This window comes from Megalops cyprinoides, chromosome 22 (genome assembly GCF_013368585.1).
Source record: "Megalops cyprinoides isolate fMegCyp1 chromosome 22, fMegCyp1.pri, whole genome shotgun sequence".
In the NCBI taxonomy this organism is placed as follows: domain Eukaryota; kingdom Metazoa; phylum Chordata; class Actinopteri; order Elopiformes; family Megalopidae; genus Megalops; species Megalops cyprinoides.
In genome coordinates this window covers 8,291,070-8,316,110 of record NC_050604.1, presented here as the reverse complement: position 1 = coordinate 8,316,110, position 25,041 = coordinate 8,291,070, and the positions used below count along the sequence as shown (strand labels likewise).

The following is a 25,041-nucleotide window of genomic DNA, read 5'->3' as shown; positions in this document are numbered from 1 at the left end:
ATTACTCTTGTTTACACGCACAGCTCTGGGGCTAAAAGGTTGTAATCATAGAGCAGAGCACATATCCGGCTATTAATAGCTATACCTCTCTGTCCAAATACACAGGACGTCCCACTATTGACACCCTGCCTTCTGCTTGTCCATCTCCAGATTAGCTGTTTACCATCTACTGTAACTCCTTTTTCTCGGTGGAGCTCAGTTCATTCTCAGAACAAGTGAGAAAAAAATGCAGTATAAACCAGTTTACTCTGCTGTATCATCAGGCCAACAAAGGCCCTCAACACTATCCCTTGTTTCAAAGAGTATGCCAGGTAAGTGTTGTTGGAGACTCATGTGGTACAGGAGGCTAACAATAATGAATAGGCCACATACACATGCAGAACAATTTCACAATGTACTGTATGTTTAGAACTTAAAAATCCCCCAGGAACAAGAAGCATGAGTAGATTCAAGTAGAGAGGATAAAATGTCATTTCAACAATCAAGAGCAGCAAAACTAGCTTGTAATTAGTTGTCCTAAGCTGAACAAATACTTATAATACCCTTCAAAGCCCCTCCTAAGCAACACATCAGAACTGATCGCTGGTCAATTCCTACATAATAAGGGGTTGGCTACGGAGCTCCACACAGATTTGAGGCAGCCCCAGGATTTGTGAACTCAGCTGTAGTCCTTACAGTTGATTTTTCAAAAGGCGGCAATGTGAACTGCTGTGGAAGGCAATCTTTGCTGTGGCAGGCAATTTATTGTACTGCTGCTGGGAGATATTGTAAGTATGCAACGGTGGTCTGGCTGTGGGCATGGTATGCCAGTACCAGGCATTTGAAGTGGATGCAGGCTGAAATTAGCTGCCTGTGGAGTGAGACCAGGAGAGGGGTGGTGCAGGAGCAGGTGGGGAGACAGAAAACCAGCCAGGCAGCTAAGTTGTTTGAATTATTTGGTGAGATTGGCTGGAATCGGTGAGACAGAGAAAGTTACAGTAATTCCTCATGGCCACAACCTGTAGCTGCAAAGACTAATATAGTCTGGTGAGATATTGCTGGAGGAATTCACTCCTTTCCTATTTTGTGCATTTCCTGCTTGAGAGCTTAATTTAAGAGGGGAGACCATGGTCCCAAAAATACAATGTTACCAACGAGAGAGAGAAAAAGATGTCAGAATACCTCTCTACAAATAACAACACAACGTGATCAACATTGTGTGCATTCTGTGCCTGCAAGGAGCCAAGGGATTGGTTGAATTATGATGTGCAAATATTTATTTTATAGGCAAACAGTGGCCATTACCAGACTGACTTACAATGGCAATTACCTCAAGCTAAAATCATGGAGCACATTAAGGTAGAACTAATGTATTGTAAAGTAAACCAATAAAACGAGGTCCGAGCGAAGGAAGTTTGTTTATCAGGGAATTTCACTGGTGTGCTTAATATACCTGTGAGAAATGTGTTCATAAAGACAAACTGAGTTTAAATTAATATTGGCTAACAGCGTGTCAAAGGACCAAACGGGTCTTATCTACGTGTAGCTCATATGTAGACACAAATTCGCTTACCAGCTCGACACAGGAGGGAAAACGAAAAATATGGACTATATGAGGACAGGTAGCAACACAGCAATTTCTCGCGGTAATTGGCTGTCTCTCATTCGGCCGCAGCCAATCATGTGCCGCAAATGTGGTCGTCGCTGACCGCTGGTGAATGCCGATAAATGCTTGTTTTTTCCAGAATGCTAGCCCTGCGCTGATTGGTCGAAGCACTGCGGTCAGCTGTGAAGAGGAGACTATAAAGTTTCGGAGCAAGTCAGCCGAATGGCTGTGTGAAAGTACGGATGGAGAGAGAGTGTGTGGCGAGTGAGTGAGCTTGAGAAAGTCTGGATGTGTGTGGATGTATTTAACAGAGAACGTTTATCAAACTTAACTTATTTTACAATATATCGCCTACGTCGGCTATAACGGTAAGTGTAACCTGTTTTTTTATTCAGTTTTGAACAGTTGAATAGCTTACTTGCTAGCCAGCAATCTGCAGCCATCATTGAATCAGACTAAACGGATAGCCAGCCATTTATTTGTGGCAGACTTGTTTATCATATTGTTAGCCAGCTCGCTATTCATAACTGGTTAGCTAGGCATTTAAGAAAATGTTTACTGAAAAGTGTACGTCATCTTACTGGTATCTGTGCGTTTTCACCTTTTTCCCGAACAGCACTTTTGAAAAGAAACTAAAGAATTCCACGATGGTTGCGACTAGCACACTGAAAAGCAAAAACGCAGAATGCATTTCGGAACTGATAGACCGCAGATATGACCAGGCGTTCCTTGACGATGGTGAGTTGTCATTTTCTTTATTTTCTCGCAATCCTTCCTAGTCCTGTACGTTAGACCTTCAAAATGGCATTCTGCGCTTGTTTACTTGTTTGGTGCAGAGTGCGGTACAAATGCGATGGGGCGGCGTTGAGTTCAGCGCCTCGAAAACAATGTGTAGACACTGGAGTACGGACCTTGCAGTTGCCAGATGGGTTTTGCGTTGGTATATTGAGAGAATAAAAACCCATAAGTTCATTGCCTTTTCATTCATATGCAGACTTGTGCAACGCTACAGTATTTGTCTACAAAATGAGTTGCATTAGATTACATTGGCATTTAGCAGACGCTCTTATCTGGAGCGGCTTGCAGAGATTAGTTTTATCCATTTATACAGCTGGATTTGTACTGAAGGGAATATGTACACAGAATATCTGTAAACAGCTGACAGTGTTTTTAAAAATGGCTGGTTAGTGAGGTTTAAATGGCATAGAATATGCCTTTGAATGTCTCCTTGAGGTGGTTTTTAACTGGCTCTATCTTAAGGTTTAAGGCTTTTTTTGAAACGCAGTGTATAAAGGAACTGACATGTCTGGCTTCATGGTTCATGTCCTCAATGGTACACCCTCACCATTGGAGGACTTTGAGAAACGGTTTATCCATTGTTGGGACTAGGTTTCTTTTCACACAGCTTTGTAAACTGCCATACTGCAGGCTTTCAAACCCCTACACTGTGTTAGTGTCTTAAGGTCTCCCCCCTTTTCTGTCTCAGAGCTGGACTACTGGGACCACTCGCTGGTGGAGCCCAACCTGAACAGCGAGGTACTGGAGGACCGCGCGTGCCAGCAGCTAGCCAAGATGTTTGAGAACTGCCTTTCGCGGGCCAAGAAGACCAAGCTGCACTGCTCGGAGGTGCTGGTGCCCGAGAAGCTGACCAGGCGGATAGCCCGGGACGTCCTGCGGATGGCGTCGGGCGAGCCCTGCGGCCTGAGGGGCTGCGTCCTGCACGTGCTGCTGGAGGTGGAGAACATGTGTAAGAAGCTGGAGCGCATCGCCTACGACCCCAGCGTGGTGCCCACCTTCGAGCTCACGCTGGTGTTCAAGCAGGACGGCAGCGCCTGGCCCAGCCTCAGGGACTTCTTCCTCATCGGGGCCTGCTTCGCCCCTCGCTTCCGCCATGCGCTCAAGCTCAGCCCGGGCTTCCGCCTCATCAAAAGGAAATTGTACTCTTCCTCGGCTGGTACCGTGGTGGAGGAGTACTGAGGAGGATGAGGAGGAGGAGGAAGGACGGACATGATATACTTGCACATTTCTGTGGATTCTCTGAATGTATGGGTCACTCAGTTGAGTGGCAAGTTTGTTTTTTTTTTTTTTTTTTTAATTGCCCACTGCGTTCAGGCAACATTTGTCCTTTTGTTTGGCTCTGAGGCAAGTTCTGTTTTTTTTTTTTTTTGTCTTCAGACAGGTCAGCAATTGCCAACATGAGTAAAAAAGAGGGTCTGAAAATAGTAATACTCTTGCATTTAAGATCCAGTAAATTGAGGACATGTACTAATGGAACCCAGGGTCATATGAGTTGCAGTCGCTACAGGTTCAAGTGGCAGGGGATAGGGCTGGGTTCTTGGTGGCCTCTGTGTCACAGGTGTGTAGGTCACCATTCCATGGAGTCATGAGAGCTACCACAAATACTCATAGGAATGGGAGCTTGGGTTTCCTCAGTGGATCCAAATCCGTTTATGCACTTTTATATCGAAGGAGATGCAGATGAGTTATCATGCAGCCTTTTATACACTCCCTCCAGTTGGACAGGTGTATTCTAGTCAGTCTTAAGGGAATAAAATCGATCTTGACACTTGTCACTCTAAATCCATGTTTCAAAATGGATTTTGTTCTGATTTGTCCACTTGTGAAACTGCAGGCTCTCATTTTGGAAGCTTAAGAACTGAAAAGTTTTGGGGGATCACAGCTCCAGATGTGCAATACTCTGTTTAAAAAAATCCTTTTGTAAAGCAGATGGCAAGTCATCAAATGTCAGTATGCAGCTTGTTTGCCAGTGGCACGGGATCTCTGAAATGTGGAAGTGAAGTTCAAATTCCCAGAGATTCCCAGAAGTGCCTTTCAAATGTTGAGCCATTAAAAAGGAGCTGAATTGGATTCTGACTGCCCGTTTGTTTAGTTTGCACTTGTAGTTTTCAGTCCGATTTTGTTGCACTACGGGAATTCTATGTACGTTCATTTGCTTAATGTAGTGGTCATCTTTTTTACACTAAATGTTCTACCATTACATTGCCTTTCCAGGGTGATTATGGCTGCAGTGCTCTTTATTTGGCAACATTTTTTTTTACTAAATTCCTGTTATAGGAAGTGGAAATTCTTGTCTATTTGACAATAAAATATTTTTTAAATCCTAAGTAGCTTTGGATTCATTTTGTATTGGTGTCAGATTTCATCCATTTGTCATTGTGTGTGGTTCAACTAATACTTGGTCTAACAGTTTAAATACAAAATGTCTTTGAATGTACTTGCGTAAGACCTGAGGCATAACTTGGCAGCAGTTGCTCTTAACAGGTCTGTTTAGCAGGACGGTCCAGGACCCTTTAGGTATGACCTGCTGCGCCCTTTGAGTGTCTGCAGTTCTGGGTTATTTGCATGCATGCTGCAGGGATTCTCTCACATAAGTGCCACATGTTTGCTTTTCCAGGGGTCTGTGCTAGCTGAGAGGTGCGCACCGTCCCTGCCCCAAAGGCTTCTGGGTAATTGGCTGTTGGGAGCAGTCGCTCATGTGGGGAAGCAGAAGCAGAGATGGACTTGGATGTTCGTCCGTGCCGGGGTGGTGGCGCGGGTCGCCCTGCAGGGTCACAAAGAGGGCTTTCAATCCACTGATAAACAAGCACGGCAGAGCACAAGTGTCCCGTCAACGTGGGAACGACGTGACCGGGGTGTTCTGAGAGCATCAAATGATTTGCTGTTTACTCTAACCTCTGCCTGAATAACACACGGCCACCAAAGGCATGAAATTGGATCTTAATAAGCAGTTGCATGTTTGTCAATATTTCAACCTAACTATTCATATGAACTGATGAGCTACACTGGTTAAAAACAGTCCAGAGAAGCTGCAATGCCACCAATGTTCAAATTTCAATTGAATATTATTGGTATATTGCCAAAAATCATAATTTTTTCATTCATATAATACTGGAAGGTATACAAATAAAACCTACAATCACTGGGAAAACATACACTGAATTTGTTGTCATGCCTTACTAAACAGTCATCCTGGCAAAATATAGAGAATCCAGCAGAATCAAAATACTGTCTTAGAAATGACTGACAAATTTAATTTTTACTTGTCCCATACTACACATTCCTAAAAGTAGCATACTGAAACCCATCCCTTTTTTCTCTGTAATTCTGTGCTTTTCCAGGAAGAGCGTGTCTAGATTCTGTGAGGGAGATGGGGCTGAAACTAAGGATGCATGTTCAGTTCCCAGATTGGGGCACTGCTGGTTTCCCCTGTGCATAGTGCTTAACCTGAAATGCCTCTCTAAATACTCAGATATATAAATGGATTGTATGAAAAAATAGAGCTCTTCCTGGGTAAAAACACTGACATAGTTTTATATATCTCAGTCTATATATATACATGTATAATTGTAGGAGAGTGCATTTTATATATCTCTAATTTTATATATCTCTATCTCTATAAATGTTTATGCATGTAGAACTGTAAGATCGTCTGCGGGAGAACAGTTGTGCAATACCTTTGTGGTGTTGGAGCTGTTTTGCATTGCAGGTCTACTAAATCACATGTAACTAGGGACAAATAAACCTTCCCTCTTAAAACAGGGCCTCTTTGTTCAACAGAGGACAAATCCACACAGAGGTTACTGCAACAGAAAGGTTTCACTTGCCACAGATGATCTGTGTCTTCTCGAAATGTTGAAATCTCACAATCTCAACAGGGAGCCTCTCCAATTCTATTGAAACTTTAGTTTGGCATTTTAAACAAAAAATTGGGAGGGGTAGTTTTAGATGATTGTTGGGAAATCATTCTGACCCATGTGAACTTCTTTTTGTGTGTGGGTATAAAAATCGCATATACCTGTGCTCCCTCGTGTTGGTTGTTTTTAGAATCTCGCCTCCCTAGTCTCTCAGTCTCAGCCTCTGCTAACTGAACTTTCCTCCTCTGTGATGTTTGCGCAAGGGGAGAGCGCTAATGTTATTATTAAAGACGCTAACCACTCCTGCACATAACACCTACCTCCTTTTTTGTCATCTGCTAATAATAATCATGAAGGCTAGGTCTTTGTCTGGGAATTTCTTTCTGAATAAATTCTGTGGCGGCCCATTCGTTTATTCTCACTAAATTACTCCAGTACTTGGCAAGGAAAAAGTCGCAAGCAAATGGCCACGGCCTACAAAAAATAAAACATGCACACAAAAAGCCCCGACAGCTTCACAAGTGCCTCAGAGAGATGTAATTTTGGCTTGTCCGCAGGCATTCCAGCCTGGGTCAAGATGGCCGCCGTGTTTACGCGAGAGTGTGGAGTGGCACCCGTTAATAATCCTGCAGAGTCTGTGTGACATTTCTCCGCCGCCCTTTAATGGAAGGCTGTCTGTGCACTCCAGAGGAGCTGGGAAGGACGAACGTTCTCTGCTCCTGGGTGCTTTCTGAGCAACACCGCACTCAATCACTCACGGAGAGCGCTCCTGTGTCCAAGGCCTGCCTCGACACTGAGAGCAGGATCTCATAATTAAACCCCCCCACCCCCACCCCCAAAGTGTGGTTCACTGCTCTCGGGGGTTGAGGGCAGCTCTGGGCCTGGTGGTTGCTGGTGTCAAGGCAGTCTGACAGGGCGGGGGCGGATGACTCGTTCTCAAAGTGCCCTTTTACGTTCGACCCGCAATTTTAGCAGCGGTCGATAAAAGGTGAGAGACTAGGCATGCTCCTTCCCTGCCCTCACACCAAACTTTGACCCGCTCTCACACAGACATTAATCCAAAGGCCCCATCAACGAGGAACGCGGTCGATTATAGCTCAAATTGACCGCTGAGAAAAGCAATTATGATCAATAACATCTACTGACCTTGTGTACTGGGAGGTCGTAATTTCAATGCTTGTTGTACTGCTGCAAGCTGGAGGGGATGGAGTTTGCAACACCGGAGCAAAGCACCAACTGGCACCAACTAACACCAATTCTGACTGCTAGGGCTCCATGGTGTTTGTTCTGCTGTCTGTGAATAATGAAGCCCTGCCAATTGTAGAATTTCCACACAACCGACTTCCACTTTAGGAAAGATACAGACAGCACAATACTTGTGCTAATGTCCAATCATTATGAGGAAATACGGGCAGACACCCTTATAAGCCTTGGGAGGTTTAGGGTGTGTAAAAACAAATTAAATCATCTTCCAAGGATAGTAGAATGACCACACTACTTAAATAAACTGAGGTCCCAAAATAGGATGAAAAAAATGCGTGGAAATTTTCAAGTGAAGACATTAAGGGATCCAAAATGCTGTAAACCCACAGCAAAACAGCATGTAACAAAGTTAAAATAGAAAATAAATGATGTCATTTTGGCATTGCCAAACAACTTCTTTGGTGACTGTAGGTCCCCCCCTCGCTGCCAAAATACCTCCCATGATGACCAGCCCCTGCAAAGTCACTACACTACATTCACAACACTAGAGTGGATACTTTGAACTTTGAAATCCCTGATGATAAAAATGAGATTATAACAAGCGTGATCAATTAAAGGCAAATCTCTCACAACAATAGCGCACCCATTGCCATACCTCTTTAATTTGTCTTTGGATATGGATTGGAGAGTGGGCTACATTAAAGCTGGAGGAACCGCTGTTCCAATTTTTATAGCAATCAGTGGTCTGAACTATTCATTGTTAATGGCCCCAGAAATCCAATGCCCCGCTGTTGCCCAAGTGTAGTAGAAAAGCCTCCACATACATTTTGCCTAGAACCATCTGTATAAGTGATGAGATGATATGAACCTCGCATAGAATCATTCCTTCCTCCTTACAATCCTGGAAGAGCTCTCTGCACAGATCAAAAAAGCTGAATCCAGCAAAATACGTAGATTCGTTATATTTGTCTTCACCAGTGTATAGTGCTATTGCTCAGCATGTATCTAAATGAATTGCATTTGCACCAAGTCTAGTGAATCCATTGCCAAGCCGAGGGACACAGAGAAGCAAATATTGTATTATTACCTAATTTATACTGACCTTGTGCAAAACCACTTTCACTTGAAATTGGTTCTGCTGACAAACCAGAATATTTAATTCAGGAGGGATGTGAGATAGGAATGTCATTAAAATGGTTTAGAATCTACATTCTGCCGGTTTGTATTAGATCTCTTTTTCACTGTGGACCAACTCATTGCAGGGCATTGTACCATATGCACATTCATAACATAATAAGTCAGTGCTCTGTTTCAGAACAAGTATTTTCAAAAATCTATTGATTCTAGTGAAGTTCCCAATAAAATGTATGAGTCAACAGAGTATGAGAATCTTATTTGGCCCCTTCCCAGAGGGGAAAGATAATAACACATCACCATTAGCAAATCAACAAAAATATGCTGTTGCATGCACATTGATGTGGAGATTAGTGGCAGAAGCCCTTGACTTCCACAGCACGCCAGCGATCTGAAACGCCTGTGCCACTGACAGCCTTGCATATAGCTGATCAGCGTACATAGGGGTGCCTTAGGGTGGACATGCCTCGCTCGCATATGAAATTCAGCTGACAGAAAGAAGAGTCTGCCATTGCAGCGGGCCCAATCATTCTTTTGGCACTGGTCTGTCGGTGGCATTAACATCAGCATCGACTGGAACGGGCGGGTGAGAGCGCAGATGGGGGCTGTGTAGGTAAAAGCAGTGTCATGCAAATTGCAAACGATATCCTACTTTCTGTTGGGTCAGCTTTTCGCTCTCCTGCAATGAGGTCAGTCAGAAGAGGAGTGAAGGAGCCCTGATGGCGTACTGATGGAATATGATTAACCTGTGACCCTTCAATCCAGGAGGATGAAATGTACCATAAATACACAACATAACAATACGTAACAATACATATAATAATATAGCATAAAACTCCCAATATGTAACAGGTTAATGCACATCTTTCTTGGCATATCTTGAATGCATGATCACTGCAAGAGCGAAATGGCAAAGTGTAAATTTGGTGCCCCGTTTCTAATAGTGTGCCATACCACAACCTTGCGAAAAAGTCTGGCTTTGCGCTTGATCCTTTGGTGGAGATGCAGGTGATGTGTGGGGACGTCCCTCCAGGTCACCGCTCTCCATGAAGTGACTAAACTAGTGAAAAAACAGATTTAAAAGAAAACAGTTTGAAAGCAGTTAACACATGCAATATTTACAGTGAGTTTCAGTGAAATACAGCATGTGTAATGCTGGAGATATATAAACAAGTATGTGATGGTAAATGCTATGTCTATGTCACCACACAATGTTTTATCCATGAGTCCCATGTCCACAAGACCTTGTCCGCACTGCTTATGTGAACATAATCCTTGGAGTGGCTATTAGTAATGTGTTTCCCATGCTTGCTTAGTGCTTATTGGGCATGGTTATAAAAAGACAGAAAAAACACAGCAGATGGACTTGACTAAATGCCGGATATGGACAGAGAATGGGCCATAGGCATGGCTAGAGACATTAACGACAGCCCCCAAGCATGGCCAGACGCGCTGGCGGCTATTTCACATCTGCGGGTACGCTATGCGGAAACTAGCTCAACCAAGGACACCAGGAGGTTTACACTGGGGCCTTTTTTAAGAAGTAACATGATTCCACGGGGCGACATCAACATCCCGGGGATGTGTGTCCTCGAGTCGGGTGCGAGGGGTGCGAAAACACGGGGCCCACCACTGTTGTGCCTTTATCATGGGGAGCCAAAATAAGCAGCCGGGAGGTCTGGAGGGACTGAATGAATGTACAGCCTGTACATTTTGCATAGGGAATATAAATACCTACACCCAGCATGTAGTTTTCAGTTACAGGTATGTTTAAAAATAGGTTCTGCTTCTTTTTGTGTCCCATCATCATATATCACAGACAGATTCACCCAGTAAATACAGGACATTATACACATCTATATCTATACCTACTTCTAGATATAGTTGTGAGAGAGAGAGAGAGAGAGGGAGAGAGAGAGATGGCAGAGTAAAGCACTGTTTTTGAGATCTAGAGCACTGGAACAGATGTCACGGGGTCAGGTCCTGGTTGGGACAGAAACACTGGTGTCTCTGAGTGAGATATTCCACTGCTGTGTGATTTTCGCCCGTAAACATTCCACCGTACTGTATAAATGGGTCATTCGGGACAAGGTGATCTGTAATGCAAACATACGTGACCCTGACCAGAGCCACTGTGAAATATGCTGAAGTATGGGAGTACAACACGGAAGTGCACTTTGTCCGCGAGCAGCCTGGCTAAGCATGACATTTAGCATAGCAGTCTGTCTAAATGTGTCATGGTGTGTATTACAAACAGCAAAAAGTGCAAAATAGGACCAGAATTAGCAATTTACTTCTGGAGTGCAATGCATGACATTAGATAGCTCTTTGGACTTCTTTGTTTGGACAGTAAAAGTGATTGAGGCTTAGGCATTTTCAGCGAGCAACTCTGGTGCATATTGTACACCCAAATGGAAACTGCTGCACGCAGCAAATTTCTTAAAACGGCATAACCAGGCTGGGGGTTTTTAGACCGACCCATTCCTTCTTCGTCATAACCGTTTGACTTTCTGTGATTAGCAGCAGTCAAGCCCTTAGCCCACAGGCAAGTGGTCCCAGCCTTCTCATTCATTTTGACACTGGGGAGCAAGGAGAGAGCAGCTAGGTTTTTTCAGAGACCATGAGGGCTTGCAAATTTCCCATCAGCACCAGGTCCCCCTGCACTTTCTCACCAATGCTGACGCTGGGGTTTCTCTGAGTGGCCAATCGCCTGCTCCCGTGGAGGATCGGTGACAGCTGCCCATTGATCGGGGCCTGGTCGTCCTTTGAGATCGGCCTGTCAGTGGGCCCACGTGACAAGCAAGGACAGTCTGTCCAGTTAAAATGAGGTGACATATCATCATTACAGACCCAAGACCCCTTTTAGCATTGCAATAGGGCTCTGTGGGGACAGCTTTGCCCGTTACCCAGATTAGAGAGATGGGGGAGGGAGATTCAGTTTGAATTGTAGATTTCTGCTGTGAGACCCACCACTGTTGAAAGAAGGGAGTTTTCATGAAATGCATCTTTAATGGGAACAGATTTTTACCAAAACAACATTTCAGGGTGTCACAGCAGTGGTTACTGCCTCAGTTTAAAAAAAAAATTCAACTTAGTCTCCAACATTTCCCAGGAATTAAGGGATTTCACAATCCATTGGGTACAATCTAAAACTGTAAGGATGAAGCTGAATACATACTGCCCTTGTGGTCCACAAGACTGCATCCCATTCACATAGGATAAACAGAGAACATGTCCCAGTATGCAATTGGTTGTAAAACATATGCTTCTATGTGCAGCGTAAAAAAAATTTACCTATATTTTATTTTCATTTATCTCAGGATAAACCCCGGATTGTGCATACATGCATATGCAAAACACACACACACACAGGTTGAAACATGGGCGAATACTTTCCATCCTCTCTCGGGATTCTAATTCAGTCACACACTCGCAGAGACCATGAGGAACAAGGTGTTCATGCTGGCAGCCCACCATGTCCACTCTGTTCTTCTTAGGTAACTGAGATCATACACAGGATATAAACATGAACAGCAGATATAAATCATATGAAAGGAACAGCCAAAGCGTTGCCACCTATGGAAAAAAAGTCAGTCTGTCCTAGGACATCATTTCCTTGGCACAGACCACGGTTGCTGAATGACACATTCTTTTGAGGAACGGACTGAACTGAGAGAATTAAAACAGGGATCATTCAACAGGTTTTCCCATGAACAAAACAGGTTGACAAACATCTTGCTCTTAGCCACCTGTGGTCATGCCATTCAATCAAACCTAATAGGAAGAAATCCAAAGCCCAATCTTGAATGACCTCCTAGCTCCTTCCCCTTGGCCGTTCTTGATTCCCCCTGAAAGATCTTCTTGATTCCCTTCTAGGATCCTAGAGTATCAGATAAATATCTGCAATATGGTAACAGCGCCACCTAGCCCTGTAGTAGGCTAGGAGGAGTTTTCCATAGCTCAGCATTGGTTTGATTATTATTAGCTGCAAGGTTTTAGATGTCAGCCAAGCTGCTTAGTCCTATTCCGAACTCTTTCTGCCTTAATCTTTGCCATTTTTTTTTTACAATGACTTTGGCAAGTTTTTTGAAAGCGCCAAAACACAGAACCTTTTGCAAAATAAACAGAAGGCACTCACACTGGTATAAGAAACCTGTAACCCAAGAAAAATGGACATTTAAAATAGAAGTGAATGCATTGTTGTAAATGCATTTTTTCAAAAGAAAATGCTAGTATCTATGCATCTAACTACATGAAATTCATTAAAATCTTTGAAGTAAAATAGCAGAACCTTTGATAAATACTCACAACTAAATAATCAAAGAAATAATAGTATTGGAAGTAATAAGTAATCTTATGAATCTCAATTTAAAAGCAATTGAAAACTCAGGATGTGCCCTACCATTTTGTCAGTCAAACAGCAACCTCAGTTACAGTGAACAAGAGAACAGGAATGATTGCAAATACACAAAATACAGCACAATATGCATTTAGTCACCATCTCTAATCAAGTTTTTCCTCAGCACGAGATTTCCATCCACATCGCACCCAACATCCTCATGGAGGCATCATGGGAAAAACCTCTGGCTGGCTTGTTTGCTCTGAATGCTACCTCGCTATGATGTCATCAAACACTTCACCCACAGCCTCATGAAGGCAGCAAGCATGTGCCCTCCACACACAGGCCTAAAATCATTCCTCTGCAAAGGACTGACCTACATGGCAGGATCCTAAACTCTGCAGGTACCATCAGTGAGCGGTGAAGCTAACTTCGTCCCTGGACCTGTTCGCATTCTCAGACCTCTCTGACATTGCAAATTAATGCTGTGCTAGTTTCACCAGATAGAACTGCGCTCCTTAGTTGTCAGCTTTGTATTTAAGCACACGTGTGTCCAGCTCCAGTGACTTTGTCTGTCCTCCACACTCTTATCATCCACTGCTGCCATTTCCTCACAGTATGCTGCGATGTTGACAATTTCAATTACAACTCCCTCCACTCTCACAGTGTGGTACAGCGGTAAGGAACAGGACTTCTAACCTAAAGAATGCTAGTTCATTTCCCTGCTGGGGCACTGCTGCTGTACCCTTGGGCAAGGTACTTAACCTGAATTGCCTCAGTAATTATCCAGCTCTATAAATGGATTAGATGTAAAAAAAAAAAAAAAAAAATTAAGCTATCTATAAGTTGCTCTAAGAGGATCTTCTAAGCAACTGTAATGTAAGTAATCTGCAAGAATAGCAATTAGCATTTGAAATGTCAGAGACAATAGTATTGAGTGGGTGAGAAAGACCTTTGCATTTTGAACATAAACATTTTGAACATAAACAAAGACAAAATGCATTTGAGATTTAGAAGTGATGTTGGTTTTTTTTGCGTTGAATCTTGCATTTTGCTACATTCTTTTGAAAATATGCACAAAGCCATTGCAAATAAATGCATTCCTTCATGGACCAATCTAACTGCAGTAATGACCTCTCATGTTATCTCATGATAAACTAATGTATTGTGTTGTATTTTCTTGTTGATTCAAGAGGGTCTCCAGAAGAAATTGTCTTACAAGAATATAATCTTGTGGTTTTGTTGTGAGTTTGCAGTGTTTTTGAATGTGAAAGTGTGCATATGAAAAGTTTCAGAGTGAAAAAGAGATAAGCATTCACAGCATATTCCTTTTGCAATTGACTAAAATGTTGAATGTCTGCAAATTTGCTGAACATGTTAGTGAAATTAGCAAGCAGAGGCAGAGTCATGCCATAATCTTTGTTGAGAGCCTGGGGAAGGTCAATAGGCCAATACCAAAAACTAACTGGTTTTGAACATAGCAAACTTTATGATAACTTTACAATTGAGGAACTGAGTTGTACCCAGTCAGAGAGAGTAAGAATAACCACTGGGTGTAGGCACTGATATCTGTATTAGAGATTTCATGTCACCTTTTCAACCAGCGTGGGTTACCTCTGAAGTCCCCAGGGATTCTGTGAACTCTTCATTGTCCTGTCTTGTCCTGTCCTGTCCTGTATATATATGTGTGTGTGTGTGTGTGTGTGTGTGTGTGTGTGTGTGTGTGTGTGTGTGTGTGTGTGTGTGTGTGTGGTTTCACCATGCTCCCTGTGTCTCACTGCAACCGTCTAAAGGCTAATAAAATGGATTGCTGAGTGTTACATTAATCCCACACTTTAAAAAAGCATTTTCATCTCAGCGTTTGCCGGGTAATGGCGAACCTGCACCGAGTCACGTCCGACAGAGCAAGTCAGTCAGCTCGTGGTGAGACGGGGCTCCTGGGATCGCGCTCGCGTCAGTAAAACCGGCTTTATTTGTAGAAGATTACTATTGATTTCCTCTTTCTGTGATTAAGTCGAGAGTGGGGTTGCAACTGCGTGTCGGCGTCTTGCTTCCACACTTTAGCCAGAAGCCCGACGGTCCATTTCTCAACAGCGGTCAGTGCTGCTGCAACGGTTACATTTATCAGCTGTTTATCTTTGCACGTCCGTTACCGGCGTTAAACGCGCAACACGATATCGACACTGCTTCAGCCGTGTTATCTTCCTCATTGGCCAAAAGGAGGTCGAGTTAAGTGATGAAATCGCAAGTTTTATCCACCAGTTAATGATAAACATGAAATCTCTATTAGGGCTTTGGCTCTGACACCAGTGTATTAAAATCTCGAGTACTAAGGACAGCTGTTGCCTACCGCCGAGGGTGTAAGAAGCAAATCGTGCTTTGCCATGCGGCAATATGGCAAAGTGGTAAGGAGCAGGGCCCATAACCAAAAGCTTTCTGGTTTGAGTCCTCGCTGGGGTATTCCTGTTGTACCCTTGGGCAAAGTACTTACCCCAAAATTGCCTCAGTAAATATCTATATGTATAAGTAGAAAACAGGTAAAAGGTGTACGTAAGAGCGTCTGCTAAATGACAATATGAATATGCTACTTAGGAATGCAGTTGGTTTGATTCGGAGCGGCACCAGACATTCTAAACTTGGCTAAGTCACAGTACAGCTGGTGCATGTTTGCCATTGTGATCCAGGCACTGATGACAATGCTAATGTACATTATTAAATACATTACTTATTTGCTGTCCCAGAGCTTGGAGTGTGCATTATTATTGGGTGATGTATTCCTTTGTTGGGTATTTTTAATTGAGAGCAGCTTAAAAATGACAGTTGCTTATACGGGAACCACACCTTTATCAACTGAATCTAACATGTAGATGTCAATATTGCCCGGTCATTAACAACCATGGTCCCCGGCAGTGCAGCTGTTACAATACTGAATGTAAATATTCATGTTTCTGGATTACAGTATGCGCTAATGAAATGGCTTATAATTAATAAACATACACAATGAGTGACAAAACAGGGGCCCTTAGTGGGACTGAACTGAAAACGTTCTTACTGTCATTCTCACCAGTATTATGATGAGAATGTTGTCACCTGTAAGAGTATAACACTGAGAGAATTCACTTACTGCCACCTGCTGCATATGGGCTTGAATTGCACCATGTCACAGTGCATGCTGCTCAACAGACACTTATCCGTTTACATTTACATTTATTCATTTAGCAGATGCTTTTGTCCAAAGTGACGTACAAAAGTGCATACAAAGGGAAAACAGGCACTGGCACAAGAGCAAGATGTGTACATGCCATACAAAGCAGATAGTGCTGAAGCTGAGCACAAGGTCAGTGTAACGAGATAGAGCTAATCTGATCTAGGGATACATATATCAGATGCAATCAAGGGACGATAAGAGATAGAGCTACAAGTACATGCCAAGAATCTTAGGTCAACAAGGTCAAAATGGCAAGGGTGTCAGTCCAGGTAGAGTCTGAAGAGGTGTGTCTTTAGACCACGTCTAAAGGGTTGGATTGAAGGGGTTGTTCTCAGGGGGGCGGGGAGTTCATTCCACCATTGGGGAGCGATGGCAGAAAAGCGACGTTGTGAGGAGTGTGGGCCTTTCGTTCTGATGGTGGGAGGAGCGAGGCGTCTGGATGTGGCAGAGCGAAGTTGTCGAGCAGGTGCGTAAGGTTGGATGAGGACCTGAAGGTAGGTCGGGGCAGTCTTTTTCGCAGCGGAAAAGGTGAGGGTTAAGGTTTTGAAGCGGATCCTGGCTGCGATCAGGTGCCAGTGGAACGATTTTAGCAAGGGGGTGATGCAGGAGAACTTGAGGAGGTTGTAGATCAGCCTAGCAGCTGTGTTTTGGATGAGCTGCAGTGGCTGAATGGTACAGGCTGGGAGGCCTGCGAGGAGGGCGTTGCAGTAGTCCAAGCGGGAGAGCACAGTGGCTTGGATGAGCAGCTGGGTGGAGTAGGTGGTCAAAAAAGGGCGAATCCTCCTGATGTTGAAGAGGAGGAATCGACAGGAGTCTCATCCAGAGTGATTTACATTTTTTACCTTATCCATTCAAATGAGTGTATTTACTGAGGCACTTTTTTACTGGGTTAATCACCTTGCCTAGGGCTTACAACAGCAGTAGGCCACCTGGAAATTGAGGTTATTACAAACCAAGAACCTTTGGTTTGTAACTACTGCTCCTTATCACTATGCCAGAATGCGATCCAGCACAACTCACCAATCTAAACTACAATCAATCAATCAATCAAATACATTCTATTTGTTATAACAAATGTACCTCACTCTGTAGAGACAGAGTATCCTCATGTGGGGTGTTGTGTCAGTAAATTAATAAGTGTGAGCACAGAGTACCATTGTCTTTTTACTGCAAATAAAACAGGAAAAAGACTACTACATCGAAATGTTAAGCTTTTGTAACATTTCATCAAACCATTGACTTAAGTCTGATAACTGGAAAGTGGCATTGCACTGTCATTCCTGAATGCCCCATATTCATCATAGCTTGAACTGAATGTATTACTTATGAATAACTTATTAAACATGTACATTATATAGCTAAACAAATCAATGCAGATGCCTGTTAAGAAAGAGGTTATGAGACAAGATAACTGACCTATGCTCTAATAGATAGATTGGAGATTAAGACCAAATTCAGTTCCAATCATTTCAGAAACATTCCCTGTTTATTATATGGCTGTTGGATGTAATGCCCTTTGACAAATTTGAAAATATTTTGAAAAACAAAGAACATTTTTAATGTCTTTCTCTTCAATGTGTTCACAAGCTTATTTACATTTTGAAAAGTTTGGTAACTCAGTAATGAACTTCCAGTATGAATCAGGGCATGCTATTGGCACTGTGGCATTTAATGAATAGGCATTACGTCGATGACTGGTCGGACCAGTTGAGCAACACAAGGAACTGAACGGCAACTCTTATAAGCAATATTAAAAACACTTGAAATGATTGCAGCTTCTAAGCTTTTGCTAAGATACACAGCAATATTTTACCAAACACAAACATTTATGCGACAGTCTTATCCTAAAAAGGAAATGAAGCATTGCCATGACCTCGAGTGTCAAGTATCAGTGTGTAAAGATGTATGCTACTAAAGGAAGTTACTATTATGAGTTCATACCAAGTACAAAGGCAAAGGGCTTTTCTGTGGATGTTCTGTACTGGAAAAGAAACATATTTCACTACATTATTTACTTGCTTTGCAGATGACTGTGTCCTGGGCTGACTTGCTGTCTGTCGTGTACACTCTGTGAGCTGGGTTTTTAAGTGGACAAATGTGAAATCCAGAGTCGCTCAAGGATAAAAGAGCAATCTCACATGGGACTTGACCCTACAACCATCAGGTTTGGTAAATGTCTATAAATACCCAAAGGAATGTAAAACAAACATAGAATGACATTTACAGAACGTTTTTCCTCCTTATTATGAAATGTTACTTAAATGTTAAGGACTAGAGGAAGCCGATCAATTAACATTCCAGTCAGAATCATGATCACCATAGCGAACATAACACTGATAAATTCCGCTCTCTCTAAAAATAACTATTACCAGGGTGCCATCTGGTCCCTGTGGAGTGTGGGGTCACAGCGGGTACAAGGCGCCACTGCCCAAACCCACAAAGCCAGTGGAAACAGGCCATCACTCTCCTCCCTGTAGATTCCCCACAGAGAGAGGGCTATGAATAGCTGACAATAGGAAATGAACAGACTGCCAACGGTTCAGGAGGGCGTCGGTCAAGATCGTTTCCCTCCCCAGACAAACAGAAGCTGGCACTGTGAAACACTTTTATTCAGGGCACCTTTGCCTCCATGGCCCATAAAATGTATACCATGGCTTAAATTGTTATATTCCTTGATGAATTTGTTTCCAAAAGTTTCCATTGTGGAAATTTCTCATACCTTTACAATGTTGGCATTATGAGTAATCTTGGTGAGTTTCTTTAATGTTTTTCAGTGCATGTTGAAAACCATACTATTTGGTTGACCCTTTTCTGCCACTCCTGGGACGGTGTGTTTGTCCCAGCTCACCAATCATGCCAAATGTTTTGACAATATATACTTTTGAAAGATGTAAACTCTCAGGATGTAAACTACAGAACTGTCTACCATTTGACAAGTTTGCGATCTGCCTTTTAATACTACTAAACTACTACTAAAATCATATTAAACTGAAATGTATTAAAAACTTAATGTGGTAGGCCTTCATGTTAATAATCATGCATTTTGGTTTACTGTTCCCGCACACAAATTATGCTTGTCCTTACTAAAAAATTAAGCCATCTTTCCCACCTTTACAGGAGAGTAATTTTACAGCAATTTTGTTGTTGGCACTGACTTGTACAAAGGTCTGTTTTCTATAACAACAAAAATGAGCCAGTTCTGCCAGTTTTTTTTTTTTTTTCTGAATCATCACATTGATTAAAAAAAGCTAAATGAGTGTTTAAAGTACATCTTGAAGCAGGCTTAATGAATGTGTTTATCGTTTTAAAAATCTGGGGAGTTTTAAAATCCATAAAACACGCTTTTGGCTTTGTCCGTTGTTAAAGAATTTCTCACATAGAAATACATTTTCGTTGTCTAACCCAATGTCGGTCGATTTCTAAAATCTCACCGAGCGTTAACACAGCATTCAAATATTTTATTGTCAACAATTTAGCTCAATGCTAATAAAAACTGCGTTTCCCAAACCCCGCATTCGGATTAGGCGCGCGTTGAATTTTGTCCAGCCGGTTGAACCACCTTTTGGATCGTGGTTGGCTACAAACGTTGTCAGAAGTATTTCGCTGTGAAATGCTATTGGCTCGTCACATGAATGAAGAAGTCCCGGATGTGGTGGCATTCTGCGTATATAATGGAGTGAAGGCGGGATGAGCAGTTTAAACAAGGTAAGGCAAAGCGAGTTAGAGGTTCTGCGTTTGTGGAGTTGTGCGTGTCACGATAATCATAACACAATGGTAAGATCTTTCTTTTCGGTTTACTTTGTTTTTCGCGGCACAGTAAAATAGTTGTAATATGCGTTCAGTCAAAGGCAGTGTTTTCCTGTCCAATTTATAAAGTCATTATCGTATTATCTAGCATTCTCATTTTGCCTGCTAGTACAGCTAACATGCTAACTGGCATCCACAAAACAGTTTCTGAAACGTTCTGTATTTTACAAGTTGCTAACATTGGCCAGTTAGCCGAGTGGTGGTTAGACAGGTTGCTGTATGGTAGTCCAGATGGTTATCTAGACTGGCTAGTTCCAAGGGCTATTTCTAATGTGGAATGCCGGTTGATTGAAATGGTCATTAACGTTAGTCATGTGTCGATGTATATAACGCAGTTTCTCTGTACATCTTCCATTTCAGGCTGGTGGCAAGGCTGGGAAGGATTCCGGAAAGACTAAAACAAAAGCCGTTTCGCGCTCCCAGAGGGCAGGGCTGCAGGTCAGTAGCTAGCTAAGCTAAGCTAGCCGGTAGCTAAGCGTCCGCGTTTTGGGCGTTTCGGACGCAAGCCCGGTAGCCATATTTACCAATCGAAAATGTTAATAGCCGATTCACAAGTTTATTGGGTGACCGGCTAACTGTACAATTCGGGTTCGATGCACGTGATGAAGGGTTTGCTTGTGTCGCTCAAGGACACGTGATGTGGGTTTATGCTAGCGAGCTAGCTCGAGGGAAAAGGGAGGAGGGAGGGGGGGGCTGGTAGAGAGAAAAAACTAGAAATTTGCCTGTAATCTGATACCACACGGGTGGCTGGAAGACGCATGCGTGCGAATGCCCACGCTCGTTCAGTCGGTAACCCCAGGCGTTAAATCGCATCCCATTTCCTCTCCGCTGATGTAATTCTTTTTCGCAGTTCCCCGTGGGCCGTATTCACAGACATCTGAAATCCAGGACGACGAGTCACGGTCGTGTCGGAGCCACTGCGGCCGTCTACAGCGCAGCCATTCTGGAGTACCTGACTGCAGAGGTACGCCGAGCCGGTGCTTAAAAAAAAGCGCAGTGATGCTTTAGTGGTGGGCAGATTTCGTGTTTGTAGAAGCAGTATAGTTTTAACCCACTAATCCCACTGCCAGCCAGTATACCTGAAATGTTGATCTGTTCATCCACGCACAATTTAGTCAGTATGGATAAAAGTAAACGCAAGTCCACGAATGTTGTGCTCAGCAATACCACGTGAATGTACCTCGCACAGCCCGAAGGGGGCGCTGCAGAGGTCTCAAGCCCAGTGGATACTATGTTTGCACGGGAGGTGTACGGTGAATTTATGTGCTTTGATTTGTGATTTGGAGAAGTTTTTATATAGATAAATATGACCATTAGCATAAATGCATAGTGTTCTCACTAGTGTCTCCAAAAAGCAGACCAGTGCAGCTTCCTGTGAGAGTAATAGATAATCCTTTGTTGGGATGTTTGTAAATGTTCCTCTTGGCCTTGCAGGTGCTGGAGCTGGCGGGGAATGCCTCCAAGGACCTGAAGGTGAAGCGTATCACCCCGCGCCACTTGCAGCTGGCCATCAGAGGGGACGAGGAGTTGGACTCGCTCATCAAAGCCACCATCGCCGGCGGAGGTAAGAGCCTCCCCGACAACTCTGAGCGGTCAGCTCTAACAAGCGTGGTGCTGCAGTTGTGCTGCGATAATGGCAAATGCACCAGCAAGATGTATAAGCGCTGCAAAGCGGACCTCGGATTACTTCTGGATCGGGTTATGGTTTTGGATTGAATTTGGCACTGTTAGCATTGTGGGTGCTGCTGAGACCAATGCATCGTGCCCCTGCAGGCTACAGTGGCTACAGTGGTCCAGCTTCCCTGGAGGAAGTGTAAATGTGTGGCACTTTCGCTCCAAGCCATGCATTCCCTCCAGATTCCGTTGTCCAGTCCAACTTGTGCAAGTTACTGTTCCTGAATATAAATTTATACAGCTTGGTATTAACTGAAGTGATGCTGCCGTAAGGGTAAGGGTTCATAAAGACGGGACTAGTTTGCTCGGAATACCATCCCGGGGATTTGAACTTAAACTTATTTTGATTTAAACTTAAAACGCATTGTAGTATTAGTGGTCTCATGCACTCCGTGGTGCAGTTCTCACTGAGTGCATATGGTCAGTTGTCTCCACCCCCCCGCTGTATGGCAGTATGGCTTCCTCGCTTCTGTAATCACATCGCCTGGAAGTTTTTACCATACTGGAGTGCGAATCCATTTGCAACTTATGCATTTCACCCATTAATCCACCCCTTAGTGATTCCGGTATGAACACGCACTGTTGCACTTGAAGTTATCGCGAAGAATTCAGTTATTAAATGATCGTTGTAGTTGGTGACCATGTTTGGTTGGGGTTGGTTAACACTGCCTAGCTGCCTGCCCCAAGCTCACTGTACTCCACAGGCTGAATTTAATCAAACTGTCCTCTCCCTGCAGGAGTCATCCCACACATCCACAAGTCTCTGATCGGAAAGAAAGGCCAGCAGAAGACCGTATAACGTTTCCCCACCCCCGATCTCCATCCCCATTGGCCGGAAGGCAGAGGCCCCGGGGCCGAAATGTTGATTCTGAAGGACTGAGAACGTTTAAGACTTTTAAAGGAGGAGGGCGAGTTTCGCTCCTGCTCGATTCCGGGTATTTTTTTAAAAGAAGGTTGGCTTCAAAGAAGCTTGGTTTTAATTTAGGCTTTGAGTTGAGGTACCGCGATGGCATGGCCTGTGCCAGCGCAGGGATTGACCGGGGTCAGGGTCAGCTTTGAATCCATACGCTTTTGACTGATGTTACATCCTGGAATAAAGGTCAATAAACACTCAGCTTGTGTTGTGCCTTTTTTCTTTCTCCTGAGCCAGGAGCACTGACCCTTTGTTCCAGAAGGGTCATCCTTCAGTAGGAAGAGCATGAAAACCTGACTACATGTACCCGTTCATGGCTAGTCATTTGTAGTTTGGCATATCTCAATACAACAGGCATTAGTGCGACCTACTCTAAGTAACCAATGTGATGTGAAGTGTAGCAAGTGACCAGAATTTTTATTGCCAAGTGCAGATGTACAAATGTGCAAATGTAGACAGAATTATACAATGCAATAAATGCAGTAGAATACAATACAATTAATAAACTGCAATGCCTTTGGTTATGTATATTAGTGCAATAACTTCAGTTTTACAGTTCCTCTGTGGGATGGACAATTAAAGTGTGCAACTGGACAGGGGGCGGATATGGGAAGGGTCCCTATTTGAGAGGATTTTACCCCGGGGAAAGAAACTGCTCGGGTGATGTGTAGTCCTAGTCTTTATGGATCTCACTCTTACTTTGCCTAGCTGCAGGAAGAGAGAGTGGCCAGGATGTGAGGGATCCTCCATGATTTTCCTCACCTTCTTCCTCATCCTGGACGAGTACAGGTCTGTGAGGGGGGTGAGTGGTGGCCAATAATCTCTGCGCATCACACAGTGCGCTCTGGTTTCCGCTTAGAGTGCGAAGATGCAGATCTGAACCAGACGGAAATGGAGGATGTCATCACTGATTCAATAATGGCTGTATAGAACTGGACCAGCAGCTCTTGTGGCAGTTTGTATTTTTTGAGCTGTCGCAGGAAGTACATAAACTTGTCCTTTCTTGGTTATTGTGATCATGTTCTCTTCCCATTTGAGATCCTGTTGGATGATGGAGCAGAGGAATTTATAGGACTTCACTCTGCTGACCATGGTGCCATGTATTGCCAAAGACAAGTGTGGGGTGGGCTTCTTCCTGAAGTCAATGACCATCTCCACGGTTTTTTCGTGTGTTCAGCTCCAGGTTGTTAGCTTCACACCATGACACCAGATGGTTTGCTTCCTCCCGATATGTGGACTATAAGGCTAATCAGGGTAGTGTCATCAGCAAACTTAAGAAGTTTGACAGATTCACTGTTAGAAGTGCAATCATTGGTATAGAGTGAGTAGAGCAGTGGGGACAGCACACATCCTTGAGGAAATGCTTAGACCCTTTCAGTCTCTAATATAACCTGAGGAGTGAAGCCAGTTGCTCTGTGTGCGTCCCGCTAAGCCTGAGCCAATAGGTGAATGGCAGTCTGACTAGTGCTGCTCAGTGACCCAGAGCAAACCGTGGTATGGATTCCCTGGAAATGTCCTTGAACCATGTGTGCTTGAAATGGTAACTCAAACTTCATTGTAAAATGGGACCATGCATTTCCTTCCTTCTGTTCTGTATAAAGCTTTCAATATCTGTTAGAAAATCTAATTGCTTAGATCTCTGTTAATGATAGGAGAGATTATACTTGTAGGTCCTTGGATATTGCAAAACCCAGGGTATTTTTGCTAATTTCTACTGATGTGTAGCCATGTACATCTTTTATACATTCTGAAGTCTGGCTTTTCTTCAGAGTTCTTGACACCCCCTCTTGATTGTAATGAAAATGAATAGTTTTCATCTTAACAGTTTGAAAAGGAATTTTGCCATTGGTTTTCTGAAGGTGACTTTAGTATAGAAATTGCTGTAGGTTGGTTATTCTGATTCAGTAACTACCGTTCCCTGAGGTGAGCATGTTTGTATTTGGACTGTAGCCAGGGTTTTTTTAAAGTGATTTGTACACATTTTGTGCCTTGGTTTCACCGTATTCCACTAGTATTAACTAAATATGTGTGAAAGGTAATATTTGGTCTAAACTGTGACAGTTTGTGTTACAGAAATATTGTGAAATGGACAATATTCTGCCCTTTTTAATTTTAAAATGGGCTATGAATGGAAGATGTGCTATCTATGTGAGAAATTGGATGTTCCAAACATATTCATCTTAAACTGTAAGAGCAAAAGTTTGTGAAATGAAGGGGTCAAGTCAACTCTGCTATTAGCTCGGCATACATGGGGAATATTTATAGCTGCCTAATGACGTTTCATAAATAGCATTATACGGAGCTTCCATATACAGCAGTGGTCACTACACTAAGTGACCTTCTAAAATGGCGACAGTGAGCACAATGCTGGAATTTTGAGGGTGATATATATTAGCGAAGTGAATTCAAGATTAATCCCGGGTTACTCGTAGTTTGTTTTAATCTTGCCAACGTTGACGAAAGTGTGGGAAAACGTACGATCGTAGGCAGTGCTGTGAATAATGTCCACTAGGCGGCGTAATA

At 43.2% G+C, this 25,041-nt stretch overlaps 2 protein-coding genes across 2 annotated transcripts; both read left to right on the top strand.

Moving 5' to 3' along the window:
• The first annotated feature begins 1,702 nt into the window (after window positions 1–1,702).
• Window positions 1,703–4,627, top strand: LOC118769758 (DNA damage-inducible transcript 4-like protein). The gene is made up of 3 exons (XM_036517057.1): window positions 1,703–1,953; window positions 2,202–2,323; window positions 3,072–4,627. Exons 2-3 carry the CDS (start codon window positions 2,233–2,235, stop codon window positions 3,560–3,562), a joined length of 582 nt encoding a protein of 193 aa, XP_036372950.1. The 5' UTR covers window positions 1,703–1,953; window positions 2,202–2,232; the 3' UTR covers window positions 3,563–4,627.
• A 15,159-nt stretch (window positions 4,628–19,786) lies between these two features.
• Window positions 19,787–22,709, top strand: LOC118769718 (histone H2A.Z-like). Its single transcript, XM_036516999.1, has 5 exons — window positions 19,787–19,898; window positions 20,292–20,369; window positions 20,782–20,895; window positions 21,366–21,495; window positions 22,343–22,709. Exons 1-5 carry the CDS (start codon window positions 19,812–19,814, stop codon window positions 22,402–22,404), a joined length of 471 nt encoding a protein of 156 aa, XP_036372892.1. The 5' UTR covers window positions 19,787–19,811; the 3' UTR covers window positions 22,405–22,709.
• The last annotated feature ends 2,332 nt before the right edge of the window (window positions 22,710–25,041 follow it).

What these genes read in the sequence shown, in the direction of transcription:
- LOC118769718 (XM_036516999.1), top strand. Translation starts at nt 19,812, where the DNA reads ATGAGCAGTTTAAACAAGGTAAGGCAAAGCGAGTTAGAGGTTCTGCGT. An exon ending in TGGAGTACCTGACTGCAGAG is followed by an intron (nt 20,896 to 21,365) that starts GTACGCCGAGCC and finishes TTGGCCTTGCAG; the next exon opens with GTGCTGGAGCTGGCGGGGAA. An exon ending in AGCCACCATCGCCGGCGGAG is followed by an intron (nt 21,496 to 22,342) that starts GTAAGAGCCTCC and finishes CTCTCCCTGCAG; the next exon opens with GAGTCATCCCACACATCCAC.
- LOC118769758 (XM_036517057.1), top strand. Translation starts at nt 2,233, where the DNA reads ATGGTTGCGACTAGCACACTGAAAAGCAAAAACGCAGAATGCATTTCG. An exon ending in CCAGGCGTTCCTTGACGATG is followed by an intron (nt 2,324 to 3,071) that starts GTGAGTTGTCAT and finishes TTTCTGTCTCAG; the next exon opens with AGCTGGACTACTGGGACCAC.